Source organism: Numida meleagris, chromosome 2 (assembly GCF_002078875.1).
Source record: "Numida meleagris isolate 19003 breed g44 Domestic line chromosome 2, NumMel1.0, whole genome shotgun sequence".
NCBI classification, from domain to species: Eukaryota; Metazoa; Chordata; class Aves; order Galliformes; family Numididae; genus Numida; species Numida meleagris.
Window position 1 is genome coordinate 101,862,893 of NC_034410.1, and position 12,822 is coordinate 101,875,714.

Here is a 12,822-nt window from a genome sequence, read left to right on the forward strand (position 1 = left end):
AATGGATGGAATGGTCTCAGATGGCGGCAGAAACATCCCTGAGGTAAACACAAATAACATGCAATGTATAAGAAGAGTTTCTGACTATAGTGTAAATAGCAGTAATAGGATACATACTTATTATTATCAGAGGTGCATTATAATTTCCAACAGACAGTCCAGTCCAGCTAAGTGAAGCACCAAAATACGTATGTAGACATCTAAATAATTCATAGGCTTCCTCTTTGGAGCTGCAGGGCACATCCTTGCCAATACACATAGTGAAAGTAACAATTATTCAACAGAAGTGAGGTTAAGGTTGGTTAATGACTGGAGTAAAAAAAGAAAAAAAAAAAAAGTGCTGTGTTAAGTGCTGAAAATATAGAATGTGGTGTCATCCCTTCCGTTTCCTAGTTATATTGTTTGGTATGATCAGAATCTAAGTCTTTAGTGACTGGTAGTAGGTTACTTAGCAATTAAACAGAACATTGAAATAAGTGTAAGCAGTAGTAATAGATACTTCTAAAGTACTGAATTCTATTTTTCTTAACAGGTTGCTATTCCTATGAGGTTCAATGGCAGCTCTGGTGTAGAGGTTCGACCCCCAAGCAACCTTGAAGATTTGAAAGCCTATACTTCACTTACTTTTTTTCTCCAGAGACCTCAGAAAAGATTAGATGTCCCCCAAAGGGCATCAAATAAGTTTGTATTGTACCTGGGCAATAAAGATGTAGGTATATTTTAAAATGTAATTTGATTTTTAGAATAGGCAACATGCTTTGAGAGAGAATTTTTTTTGACTGAAGTTTATAACCACTGATAGCCTTTTTTTTTTTTTTAAATAATTGCCATTATGTGGTGGAATAAGTATTTTGTGAAGAATAGTTCATTCCTCCACTGGCAGGGTAACTTGCTGAGTGACTGACTACTTTGGTCTTTGATATTTTGCTGTTTAGCTCCTTTGGAATTTATTTCTCAGTCATAAATATCATCATGCAATCTTGTCAGAACTATCAGTGTCTGCAGCAGTCAGCACAAACTTGGCCCTACTCCTGCTTCTTTGGCTCTTATTTTAACACACATAACCAAAATAGAAACTCACAGTTAAAAAAAAAAAAAGGGCCAGTTGCCCCTCAGCTCTTAATTTCTTTTCTGAATATGCGGAATAATACAGAGTTGCTTGTGCATTCATGCTTGTTTAGGCACCATCATTTAAAAAATCTCCTGCATGGGGTTCCTAACTATGTGTTTTCAATTCTTGTTTGCAGCTGTTTCTTTAGTGAGTCTTGTTCATAGACAGAAAACTGATAAAAGTAGTTAAGGTGTATAGGCTTTCACCTTTTTATCCCCTGATGAAAAGATGCCCTGTCCAGAGAAGGGCAACAAAGCTGTGAGGGGTCTGGAGCACAAGGCTTATGGGGAGCAGCTGAGGGAGCTGGGATTGTTCAGTCTGGAGAAGAGGAGGCTCAGGAGAGGCCTCATCGCTCTCTGCAACTCCCTGAAAGAAGGTTGTGGTGTGGTGGGAGTTGGCCTCTTCTCCCGCGTAACTTGTGGTAGGATGAGAGGGAATGGCCTCAAGTTCCTCCAGAGGAGATTCAGGTTGGATGTCAAGAAAAAATTCTTCTCTGAAGGAGCGGTCAGAACAGAGTGGCTGAGTCACCATCTCTGGAGGTATTCAAGAAACATTTAGATGTAGTACTGAGGGTCATGGTTTAGAGAGGCAATGTTGGTGTGCAACAAGAGATTCGCACCTCTTTGTCCATTTCCCTTCCTCGGGAATTTGTAGAGAGCAATGAACTAACCTGCTAATCTCTTTTTCTCCAAACTATTTATTATTCTCAGAAAAAAAAAAAAAACCTGATAAACTTAATAAAACTCTCATCACTGGGTAGATGAATTGCTTCTGACTCATTCACAATACAATGGTGTCCCTGAGGAAGGGCTGTCGTATTCTAACTTCATTAACATTAGTCATTTATTAATGATTATTTGCTTTGCTATTCTTAGGCTTCTAAGGGGTATATTGGTATGGCAGTAAAAGATGGTCACCTCACTTGTGTCTATAACCTGGGAGATCGTGAAGCAGAAGTTGTTGTGGATCCACTTGTGATGCAAAGCGACACTGAGGAAGCCATTATGGATCAAGTTAAGCTTGAAAGGTAGAAGATCCACAGCACACAATAGTCTTTTCCAAAACCTGCTTGGAATATCTTTTATTAGTGTGACGTGATATTTTGCCTGTTTGTTTTGGTTTTAGAATTTACCAATACGTAAAGCTGAATTACATCAGAGCAGCAACATCAACTTCTCCAGTGTTTGAAACGCCTTTGACTGCAAGCAGTGGAGATGGAAACACTCTCCTCAATCTTGATCCCAGCACTGTTGTCTTCTATGTTGGAGGATACCCACCGGATTTTAGGGTACAAAGAGCCATTCAGTCTTTTAAAGAGATTTCCATGTTAATCATTCCGTTATTCTTACAAGTAAAGGTTGGACTTAGCAGTCTCAATGACTGTAAAAGTTTGTTCACGCCAGCAAGAATAGAGTGGGTGCAAAGAAATGCTACTTCCTGCAGAAGCTGCCTGGCTTGTAGTTTGCTTGAGCTCAAAGAAGGGAATATGATGGTTTTTTGATCTTCGAAGGACACTATGAAACTTGCCAGCCTGCTGATTACTCTTCCTAGCCCACTCATACGATTCTGCTTTAAATTGTGCTGCGGTACTCCTGGGGTGGTATCAGATGGTTTGGTTATTATATCCAAAGATATAATAATTCCTTAATATTAGAATAACATTCTGTATCTTACTAATATTTGCAGTAAGTCCTGGCAGTTATGCGTCAATGTAAAATTTTGTCAGCTGATGTTGACAGCATGTTTTTTAATGACACTATTTTGCAGCCTCCACGTAAGCTAGACTATCCTCAATATGAAGGCTGCATTGAATTAGACAACTTAAATGAGAATATTATCAGCCTTTACAACTTCAAGAGGACATTTAATCTCAATACCACTGAAGTGCAACCCTGCAGAAGGTATGATACAAATGCAGAGAGATTAATGGTTCCATGACTTTACCAGAATTTCGTGTCTTTTAACATCCGGAATAAGCTTACACCATTGATTTTTTTCTAAATCTTGGTCATTAATGCAGATCATAGAGAAAATCACCAGAGTTGGCCTGATCTATAGCAATCTCAGTCCACTGGCCAACAATTTAAATGGTACAATACACAGACATAATTGGGTCTAATGGACTAATGTATACAGCTCCTTTATAGGATAAGTATTACATTAAATGCAAAAAATCAATCACTAACTATTTTAAAATCAGTTGTTCCTCCCTAAAGATCATACATAAAACCAATAGAAGCCAGTAGAAGGTTTTTCCTTTGCTTGGATTAGATAAGAATTTGACCCTGTTAGTGGCTCTGTACTAAATGCTTTAAGTTTAGCTTGTTAAAAATATTAACGACAGTAACTCCATGTGGTAATAGATTTTACTCTCATATATTCACACTTGTGACATTGAATTATTACAGGTATAAAGAAGAGTCTGACCAAAACTATTTTGAAGGCACTGGTTATGCCAGTGTCACATCTAAAGAAAGAAATGCAAATCCACGCTACGAGCAGACAATTCAGACTACTGCAGATGAAGGCATAGTGTTTTTTGCAGCAAATGAGGTACTAAAATGCTTCTGCATTGTTTAAGCATCCAAGAAGTTTTTTTAAAATTCACTCACTTGAGACCACATTGGATTTACTAATATGCAGGTCTCTCTGAAAGTAATGCTTCCATGGAAACTACAAAAGATATAAAGAGCACAATAACACTATTTGGTAGAGAAAATTCTCAGCCACTGTTTTTTAACATAGTCACCACCATTAGCTCTGCATTTATGCTGGTAATGAACAAGAGCCTGCATGCTGCGCCCGTAAAAATCTGCGCCAGTGATGGTGACCCACTGTTTTACAACTGCTATGACAGCATTGTTGCTAGGAAAATGTTGTCTGTGCAGTCCATCTTTCATCCACTCAAATAGGTTGAAGAATGTGCCAAATCTGGACTATATGGTGGATGTGATAGGACAGTCCAACCAAGCTTGGCAACGTGCTCCACAGTCTTCAAACTGATATGAGGCCTGGTGTTATTGTGCTGCAGGAGAAAGGTTGTCTTCTCCTCTGGCCTGACTCTGGGAGTTTGAGCCTTCAGCTTAGTCAGCGTTGCGATGGGACGGTCAGAGTTGATATCCAGGTTCTAGGAAATCCAGAAGGGTCATTCCTTTCCTCTGATATAGCAGGCCATTATCATAAAATAGGAGGCTTTACTTTCAGAGCAGCCCTTGTAACTGTAGTAAAGTTCCTTGAAACTGCTATTTTTGTCCAAATGGCAGATGAGTAGATTCTGCTGGGTGTTTAATTGCTGCTGAATACTCACTTCGTCAAAGCTGACTGAAAATAGTTCTACATAGCTCTTCTGATAGGTGGTGTGGGGGATTTGGACTTGGGTGGCGCAGGGAGGGTGCAACTTGAAGAAAACCAGTCTCAAAATACTAAAATCTTCCAGAAGGGCAAGTACTTTTTTCTCAAATCTAGAGAAAGGGAGAATTTAGGAAGTGACATGGTGACACCATGGTCACTTACACCAGTGAAAATTGCTTACAACAGCGGTGATTCTGTTTATGTATTAGTATTATAGGAGTGATCGCTATCACTGTGATATTGTCTAGTAATATCTCAATTCTGTTGAGGAAAAAAGAAAATCAGTAAACATCCTGAAATGAGAGAAAGTCTTCTAGAGATTTAATGACTACATCTTGAGCTGATACTATATCTGTTTGTAAGATTTTAAAGTACTCAAAATTAGTCTTATAAGTTTTACTGTGCTTTGTTTTTTGCTTTTAACCGGAATAAGGTTGAAACAGCTAGGTAGCTACATTACAATAATACGTGTGACTCTGAAATAAATATGGAATCTTGAGCAGTTTGTGCATTTTCTTGCTGCAGGATCAGTACATCAGTGTTCTCATTAAAAATGGCCACCCGGTTTTTAGATACAAAATTGACTCTGAGCCTCCAAAAGAAATAGAAAAGAATGTAACTTTAAATGATGGAACGTATAAACAAGTAAGTCACTTTAAGCAATTGAACGATTGCTATTTGTAGAAATATAAATTATCTGGAGCTAAACCTTACGTTGTAAAGATTTGTTGTGAAGTTTTTGTTTTGTGTTGAGGATTAGTTTGGACGCAAGTCTTTACAGTCTACTGTTATGTTTACCTGTGTGTAAATTCAGTTTTAATAGAGCAGTCACCAACGGATCAAGCCCTCTGTGTCAGAGCATTGCTTTATGTGAAGAGATTTGTGACCATTGTACATACCAATGTTATTTTAATACTTAGGTTTGTGTTTTTACCATATAAAGGTTTATTTCTTTAGGGGCTACTTAACAGTAACAGAGGTTACTTTTTTGTAGTCTTTGTACTGTTGCTGACCTATTTAACTTCAGTCCAGCTGTTTTATAGAATTACTAACATGAAATACTAAAGACATTGTTAAAATCTTTGATTGCTATTTTGATTTGTTCTCCCTCTTCCCCTTCTTACGTTTCCAACTAAATAGTGTAGGCTGCAGTGACTGCTAGAAGATGTCTTTATGCTGCGCTGGGTTAAGTTGCCTCCAGTCAGCTGACTTTGCAGGAGGCAGCAGCTCCTGAATCTTCAACTGCAAATGGAAGGCAATGTTTGAGTGTTAGGAAGGTTGTCCTAAAAATACACCTCATCTAAGAATAATAAAACCTCACCTTTTATTTGAATAGTCGAGCATTTTCTGTAGGCATTTGCTTTGACTAAATCCCTAAATTTTGCCAAGTACCCTTGATCTAGTACTGCTATTTTGGTTCAGAGCAGTAGTAAACAGAAGGAGGAAAAAATAAATTGTGTCCTACTCTTTAAATTTTATCTGCTAAATCTTGCTCTTTGAATGTAATCTGCTTAATAATTTTGTTCCTAGTAAGTGAAGTAATTCTCATTGTTCATGTATTTCAGATTAGAGTATTGATTGCCCGAAATAAGAATATTGTTTATGTCAGCTCTGATATTGAAGCCAACATAAAAGTCTTTAATTTTACTAAATATTATCTCGGTGGAATTCCATCTTCTCTACGGAAACGGTGAGTAACTGCAAAAAGACTGTAGTACTTTGTACAATAACTCCATGTAACCTCTTTCCCTAGGCAAGTTCTTTCATACCCTGTATTGTGTATCACAATCATAATCTGTGATTTTTTGGCTAATGGTGAGTTTGAGTGTGCCCTGAGGAGCAAGTTTGATCAGCATGAAGTATGTTTGTGCAATAAAGATTGCTCGTTTTATTTTTCTAATTCTTATATTGTCAGCATTTGCAGGTTACTATACTGATGTCTGTTTTGAAATAGCAGACTACTGAACTCTTTTTTCCTTCCACTCCCTGAAACCAGCTTTAATATAGCTGTACCTCCATTCCGGGGCTGCATGAAGAATGTGAAAAGCCCAAAGACTGCATCTGTTATTTTTGATGAGACTGTTGGTGTCAGCAAGAAATGTTCAGATGACTGGAAGGTAACTAACAGCATTATTTTAAAACTTTTGGTAGAGTTCATAGACTCCTGTTTGTCTGTAAAACCTGGACATTGTTTTACTTATATCAAAAATTATCTTTGGTTATCATGCGATGGCAAAGAAAGAAACCACCTTTTGTGTGAAGATACAAAGAGAAAAGAGATTGCACTCCTGCTGTGATAGTTTGCGCCAGTACGTAGTCCATCCTCTTAATACTGTGTACTATTAAGAATTCACATTTACCACGGGGATTTGTTGGCCTCTAGTTGCTGTTATTTATTGGGCTACAATAAGCAGTCACTTAATAATACTGCTGAGGATCTTTCTTCTTGTTGAGGTGTTTATGCTTCATAATTAAGTCACTTCTCAATCTTTTTCCTTGACAGAGCTGAGCTCCCACTACAGTCTCTCATAGAAAGGCAATTGCTCCACCTGTGTTTTGTGAAATCTCCTGTATGCCCATGAGTTTTGCCACATTCCTTTTAAAATGGGACAGTGTGGCTTTTTCAGCAATGGCTTACCCTATGCTGCATGGAGATATGAAAATTGATGCGTCTGCCTCTGCCTACTGCTATTCACATGGCCCATGACCACATTTGACCTTTCTACTATGGCATTGTCCTGGCATTTTCATTCCCATTTTGGCATCTAAACCTTTCACAGGCCAGTTACTGTACAGGTTATTTCTCTGTGCAGAAAATCTAGCCTTCTTTCTCTGTCTGTATATGTATAACTTCCTTTCTTTGTATTAGAAAGCATTTTGTTCAAAAAGGCTCAGGTATAATTTGTCTTATGACTGACATAGACTCAGATATGTAGCTCATCTACATAGCTTATTGTGTAGTAACCATTCCTCCAGCTGCTCACTTTTGCATTCCTGAATGCGAAAACTTTTCTGTCAATGCAAACAGTAGAGATGAGCAATGTGTTAGGCTCAGCAGGCCTCATCTCCCTGTAGGAGCTACACACATCAGAGCTAATGATACTGGAATGCATTCAGTCTGTCTGTTCTGTACTGGAATTTTGTACTTGCAGTTTGCCTTATGTCTAGTTCAGATTGGAGCCGCTCGCAATTTGTTGAGTAGTGCTTTTATTGTCTCCTGTTGCCAATTCTTCAGATTAAAAGGAAAACCACTGAAGTTGTTCTCTTTCTCCCAGCTTGTCAGATCTGCAGCTTTCTCCAAGAGGGGCACGCTGAGCCTGAGTGCAGTGGGTTTCCCATTTCCCAGTGATTTCCAAGTTGGCTTTGGCTTTCGAACAACGGCATCGACTGGAACACTCTTAAGTTACAATCTATGGGTAAGAAACATGTTCAGCTTAGAATATGTGATCATTTCTATTTCTGGATCAGTTGTGTTTGTCTGTGACCATGTCTGTTTGGTGTCAGTAGTAAGTTTCACACAAATTCCTATATTTTAAGGCAAGAAATAGCTGCTGTAAACATCTTCTCATCTTGCATGCCATAGGCCAGAGAAATTCATCCTGGAAATTTCTTAATTCAAGCAACAGTTAATTTCATGAGTAACTGATCTTTAACCTTGAGAATTCTGTAAAATAGTTTATGCATCACAACACCCCCATCCCAGTAAGGTAACTGTTGCCTAATACAGTTGGCTGGAAATTTTCAGAGTAAAACTGGCCTTCTGCCCACACAAAAATGTTACTGTGATCAAATATGCAGAGGAAAAGGTTGATATGGGCTGTGTTCCATCAGAAAACAGGAAGGTTCAAGCAGAACCCCATTCTTGCTGGCTGGAGGAGTAAATATGGGAGTACACGCTTGAGATTTAAGAAAGGAAAAACTGAGTCCTCTGGTAATTGTAAAAATAATTTAAACAAGTATTTTAAATAATTGCTTGGTAATTTAAGAGAGAATAGGAACTGTATTAATCATGAAGAACTGGGAGTAAAATCTGGTACTAGACGACTGTGAAATGCGGTTTTAGTCTAAGAAAATTTATCTTTCAAAAGAGACCACAGAGAACTTTATTAATGACAGTATCATAGAGAACAAAAGGCATCTGCATTTAAGGATCATTTTGTGCAATTCTTTTTTAGCCTAATATTCTTACCATCTATCTGAGTCCTGGCTTTGTAAATGCAAAGATAGGAGAGAATGAAATGAAAGTGAACAAGGAATACGAAGATGGGTCAATGCATTATGTGACAGTAACGAGAAAAGCTGACACGTGAGTCCAGTCCTTTATCTCAGTCTTTTATGTTGTAGCTGGAGAAAGATTAAAATGTTGTCTGACTTGTAATTTGGGTACACGGCAGCAGAGCATGCTGAAATAATGAGGCAAAAGGAGATTTTTGGTCTATGGGTGTGCATATAGGTAACTGTGATGTTTCACCTGACATCAATATGTGTGTCTTGTTTATTGAGTTTTGTCTACTTGCCAAGCTGGAGCTTTGAAGCTCTTCACTACCTCATAGCCTTTACATTTATCACTGTAAGTTAGAAATGTATCTAACATAGGTAGTTACAGGTCCAGAGAAGAAGCTAATATTGTCTATTTTTTCAATCATGATTTATTACATAGATACCAGAAAGGTCAATTTACAGGAAAGCTCCTAAATCTCATTGATTTCTGTGCCACACATAAAATGAACTAAGTGCTAATTACAGAGGAAAGTTTTGAATAATTATAACTTTGGGTAATTATAACGTTCAACGTTATCTGTTCTTGCTGTTGGTAATGTGTGAATTGCACTGTTTCGACACAAAGGGCAAAATCCTATCCCATAGCTGTCAATGAGAGTTTGCATGAATTTCAGTTGGATCAGGATTTCACTGTAGGACTGAAGAGCTAAAGACAACTCTTGCTCAATATCTACCACCAAAAAGCAGAGTAATTTCACGTAAGTTAAATTCATTATAAATGTATATGAAAAGAATCCCATTAGTAAACTAATGAAGCTCCAGTGTATTTACAGTGTAGTGAGAAAACACACCAGTCAAACGTTTCTTTTTTAAATATTTCTTTTAAACTCATGGATGTATTTCTTTAGATTTCATGCTCTTTTTTCTTTGCTTTTTTTTTTTCAGAGTAAAACTGTTGGTTGATGATGACCTTGATTCAAAATCATTTGACTTTCCGAGGTCACAGACGTTAATTCAGCCTATAAAATTTGGCGGAGATGATTTTGAAGGTTGCATCTCTAATGTCTTTATAGAAAGGTATTTGGCCTGGTAGATTTTCAGTTTCACACATTTTGTCTTTTTTTCCTTTTTTAATTATATTAAAAGAACTTTTTTCTAAATTGCTTTTCTTCTACGCATGTGAAACCTTCATGAATGCATAACTCTGCTGACACAAAATATTCTTTAATCCAGACAGATCACACATGGTATCAACCTGTAATTAAATCTGTTGTTCAGATGTAATGGAATTTTTGTCTGAAACAAGTTCAGGTTCTGCTCCCAGCTCTACCACTCTTCTCACAGAAAAACGATGGGCAAGGAGTTTCATTGCGTTTTCTCAATTGTGAAGTGTTTTGTAATTTAATCATTACAGATGCTCTGTATGACCTATAAAATGATAGTATTATTTAATATTATTCTTTATCCGCAAAGGAAATGGGTGTTGACAATCTTTCTGATAATTTGGCTTTAATACCAGAACTGCTTATGAAGTTGTGATGGGCCTCTTATGCTTTGACAGCTCTCATTACAATGTCTAATTTACAGAGGGGGGTAAATTATTGAGTTTCCATTTTTTTTCTTGATCTGCCTGGCTACGCACATACTAACTGGTAAAATTTCGTAGTCTGATCCAGAAATCGTATTAAATCAGGACTGCTTTTTTTAATGCTCATTTTTGTTTAAGTAGATATCATTTAGCACAAAAGACTGTGTTTAGAAGAGATGAGAAGGAAGCATCATAGTTCATGTTTTTTTGTTTTTAAACCTGAAAGGAAATGGGCAGAACCACCACAAACGTGAATGTTTTTTGCGGTGTTGAATGTAAATTTTTCATCAAAAGATGAAAATTGGTATTTTAACATCAGGTCACTGGGAAATCCATTTTGTACAGAACACAGTTTTTACAGTATGTAGTTGATTAAATTAGAGAAAAGGTACACTGTGTCACAGAACTTCTCATTTTCACCATTCTAGGACAGGTCAGCTCCCTGAGGTTCAAAATCTCATGAATTTTACTGCAAAGACTGATGTATCCCTGGGAGCTTGCCACCAGTATGAAAACCTTGAACCAATGCTGCTGAAAGAATTCGAAATTCCACTCAGGTTTAAGATGCTCAAGGTATGCCTATTTGTACTGTCATTTTCAGTCCACGTTGATGCTGAGGCTTTGTCTGCACAGTCATGATTTATAGAACCTGATGTTACTGTTCGCCTTCCATCTCGCTTCTGAATCAGGTTCTTTTTGTGTTGCAGTTCCACACAAAATCTATACTTGCTCCAGAATGAGAACAGCTTCTCTGTTATTTAGAGAACGGTGTTGACTGCCTCAGTGGAAATTCTTGTGTAGATCAAATTTATTATTTTATGCTCACCCGTAGCAAATGTTTCAATTCTGTCTTACAGGATGAAAAATACTTTGATCATTTGACATATTCTAATGTGCAGCATGACCAGCAAAACTACACCTTACTAACTCAGTTAACTGCCAACAGTGAGGTGTATCTCCTTGGAAACACCCCCAGCAGTTTTATATCCTACACAGATTTTCCATCTTCACCTACAGACAGGTAATACAAATGTTGTCTTTTCACCTCCTAATACTTCAATCTTCAAAGCTGCTTGAATCTGTGAGTGCTGAAAGCTAGGATTTTTTTTTCCTGCTTATGTATTTTGGTACAACCAAATAGTAATTCTAAATGTTCAGGAAATTTTCCGTTTCCCCAAACTGTGTAGATTGGCTTGGATGTGGTGGGCAGCTACAATGCATTTTGATGCCAAGTTCTAAGCCTGAATGAGTTAACTTCTGTTCATGTTCAGAATGCAGGCAATGCAGAACACTGTGATTCTGCCTAAAGCATATTCTGCATTTTACGAATTGAGTTTCACTGGCATTTTTCTGTAGAACAGAAAGCATACAACACCGAACAAAATACACCTGTGCTTGAATTTGCTTACTTTCCACTACAGGTTACATTTTTCTGTGGATATACGAACTCAATCATCAAGAGGACTAATAATTTTTATGGAGGGAAGGTCTGAGAACTCTTACATGGCTCTCCATGTTTCAAAAGGACGTTTTGTCTTTTCACTCGGTTCTGGAAGAAGACGAATCAAAATCAAAACTGGTGTTAAATACAATGATGGGCAATGGCATACTGTAAGTAGTATGACACAGAAACCATGGTTAAACCTTGACTGGCATTCAGCAGGCACGGTGTGTTGATTTTCTGAGTTATTAGGCAGAGGCAGGGAAGGAAAAAAGTGGAATTGTTCCTTTTGGCCATCTGAAGTTAATTCATATGTCTCAAAGCTCACGTGACTGACAGGACTCTGTTATGAGAGAACTTGCAGAGGCTGATGGTCACAGCATGTTATTTGCGGTCGAAATATTTTAACATCTCCCAAAAGGATCATTGAGATGCAGAATATCATAAGGTGTCTGTGTCAGGCAGAATTTTGATTTCAGTCACACACAGAGTGAGTGTGGAATGAGTCCATTCGCAAGCCTCAGCAAGATGACCAGAATCTGAGTCCCTGGCAATCTGAATGGTTGGCCTGCAAGATGCTCCTGATTTTCAAGCCATCTTGATATTCAATTGAAATATCTTATCCTCTTCCATTTCTACTTTTGCTGGTTTCAGACTAGCCTGAAAAATATTCTATTTATACTGTATATGATTCATTTTTTAAAAGCATAGTTTTGTAGTTGCTGTTTAGTAGGCTAGCTCTAATGGCTTTCATTGGCATTGGGGTTTCTCATTCTGTTATGTTTGCACCCTGAAAAGGTGGTATGCAGCAGAGATGGGGAGAATGCCCTCCTTGTTGTTGATGGCCTGAGGGCCCAGCATGGAAGATTAGGAAGATTAGCAAGAAATTCCTCCATTGACATTAAACCACCAATCTACCTGGGAGGGCTGCCATCGCTGAAAAGACAGGTAAAGAACTGATGTAGGCACCTCCACTCACTCTCCAAGCTGTGCTGATTACATACACTAGTGTTAATATAAAGGATTTCCATGCTGAAAAGCTGTAGGAGATTTTTCCAAGCACTGACTGAGCACCTGATTTTAATCTGAAATGTGTGTTGTTCCTATTAC

General features: G+C 37.8%; 1 protein-coding gene across 4 annotated transcripts in view; it reads left to right on the plus strand.

The window, feature by feature from the left end:
* The window catches only part of LAMA3 (laminin subunit alpha 3), a 111,856-nt gene that overhangs the window by 95,623 nt on the left and 3,411 nt on the right, over nt 1-12,822 (plus strand). For all 4 annotated transcript variants that reach the window (XM_021387339.1, XM_021387340.1, XM_021387342.1 and 1 more), the window contains 15 exons: nt 533-709; nt 1,987-2,138; nt 2,237-2,399; nt 2,879-3,012; nt 3,520-3,664; nt 4,988-5,107; nt 6,028-6,152; nt 6,459-6,579; nt 7,738-7,878; nt 8,638-8,768; nt 9,629-9,760; nt 10,700-10,844; nt 11,129-11,292; nt 11,693-11,882; nt 12,511-12,660. In XM_021387339.1, coding sequence (XP_021243014.1) covers nt 533-709; nt 1,987-2,138; nt 2,237-2,399; nt 2,879-3,012; nt 3,520-3,664; nt 4,988-5,107; nt 6,028-6,152; nt 6,459-6,579; nt 7,738-7,878; nt 8,638-8,768; nt 9,629-9,760; nt 10,700-10,844; nt 11,129-11,292; nt 11,693-11,882; nt 12,511-12,660 — 2,190 coding nt within the window. The remainder of the gene's footprint in view (nt 1-532; nt 710-1,986; nt 2,139-2,236; nt 2,400-2,878; nt 3,013-3,519; nt 3,665-4,987; nt 5,108-6,027; nt 6,153-6,458; nt 6,580-7,737; nt 7,879-8,637; nt 8,769-9,628; nt 9,761-10,699; nt 10,845-11,128; nt 11,293-11,692; nt 11,883-12,510; nt 12,661-12,822) is intronic.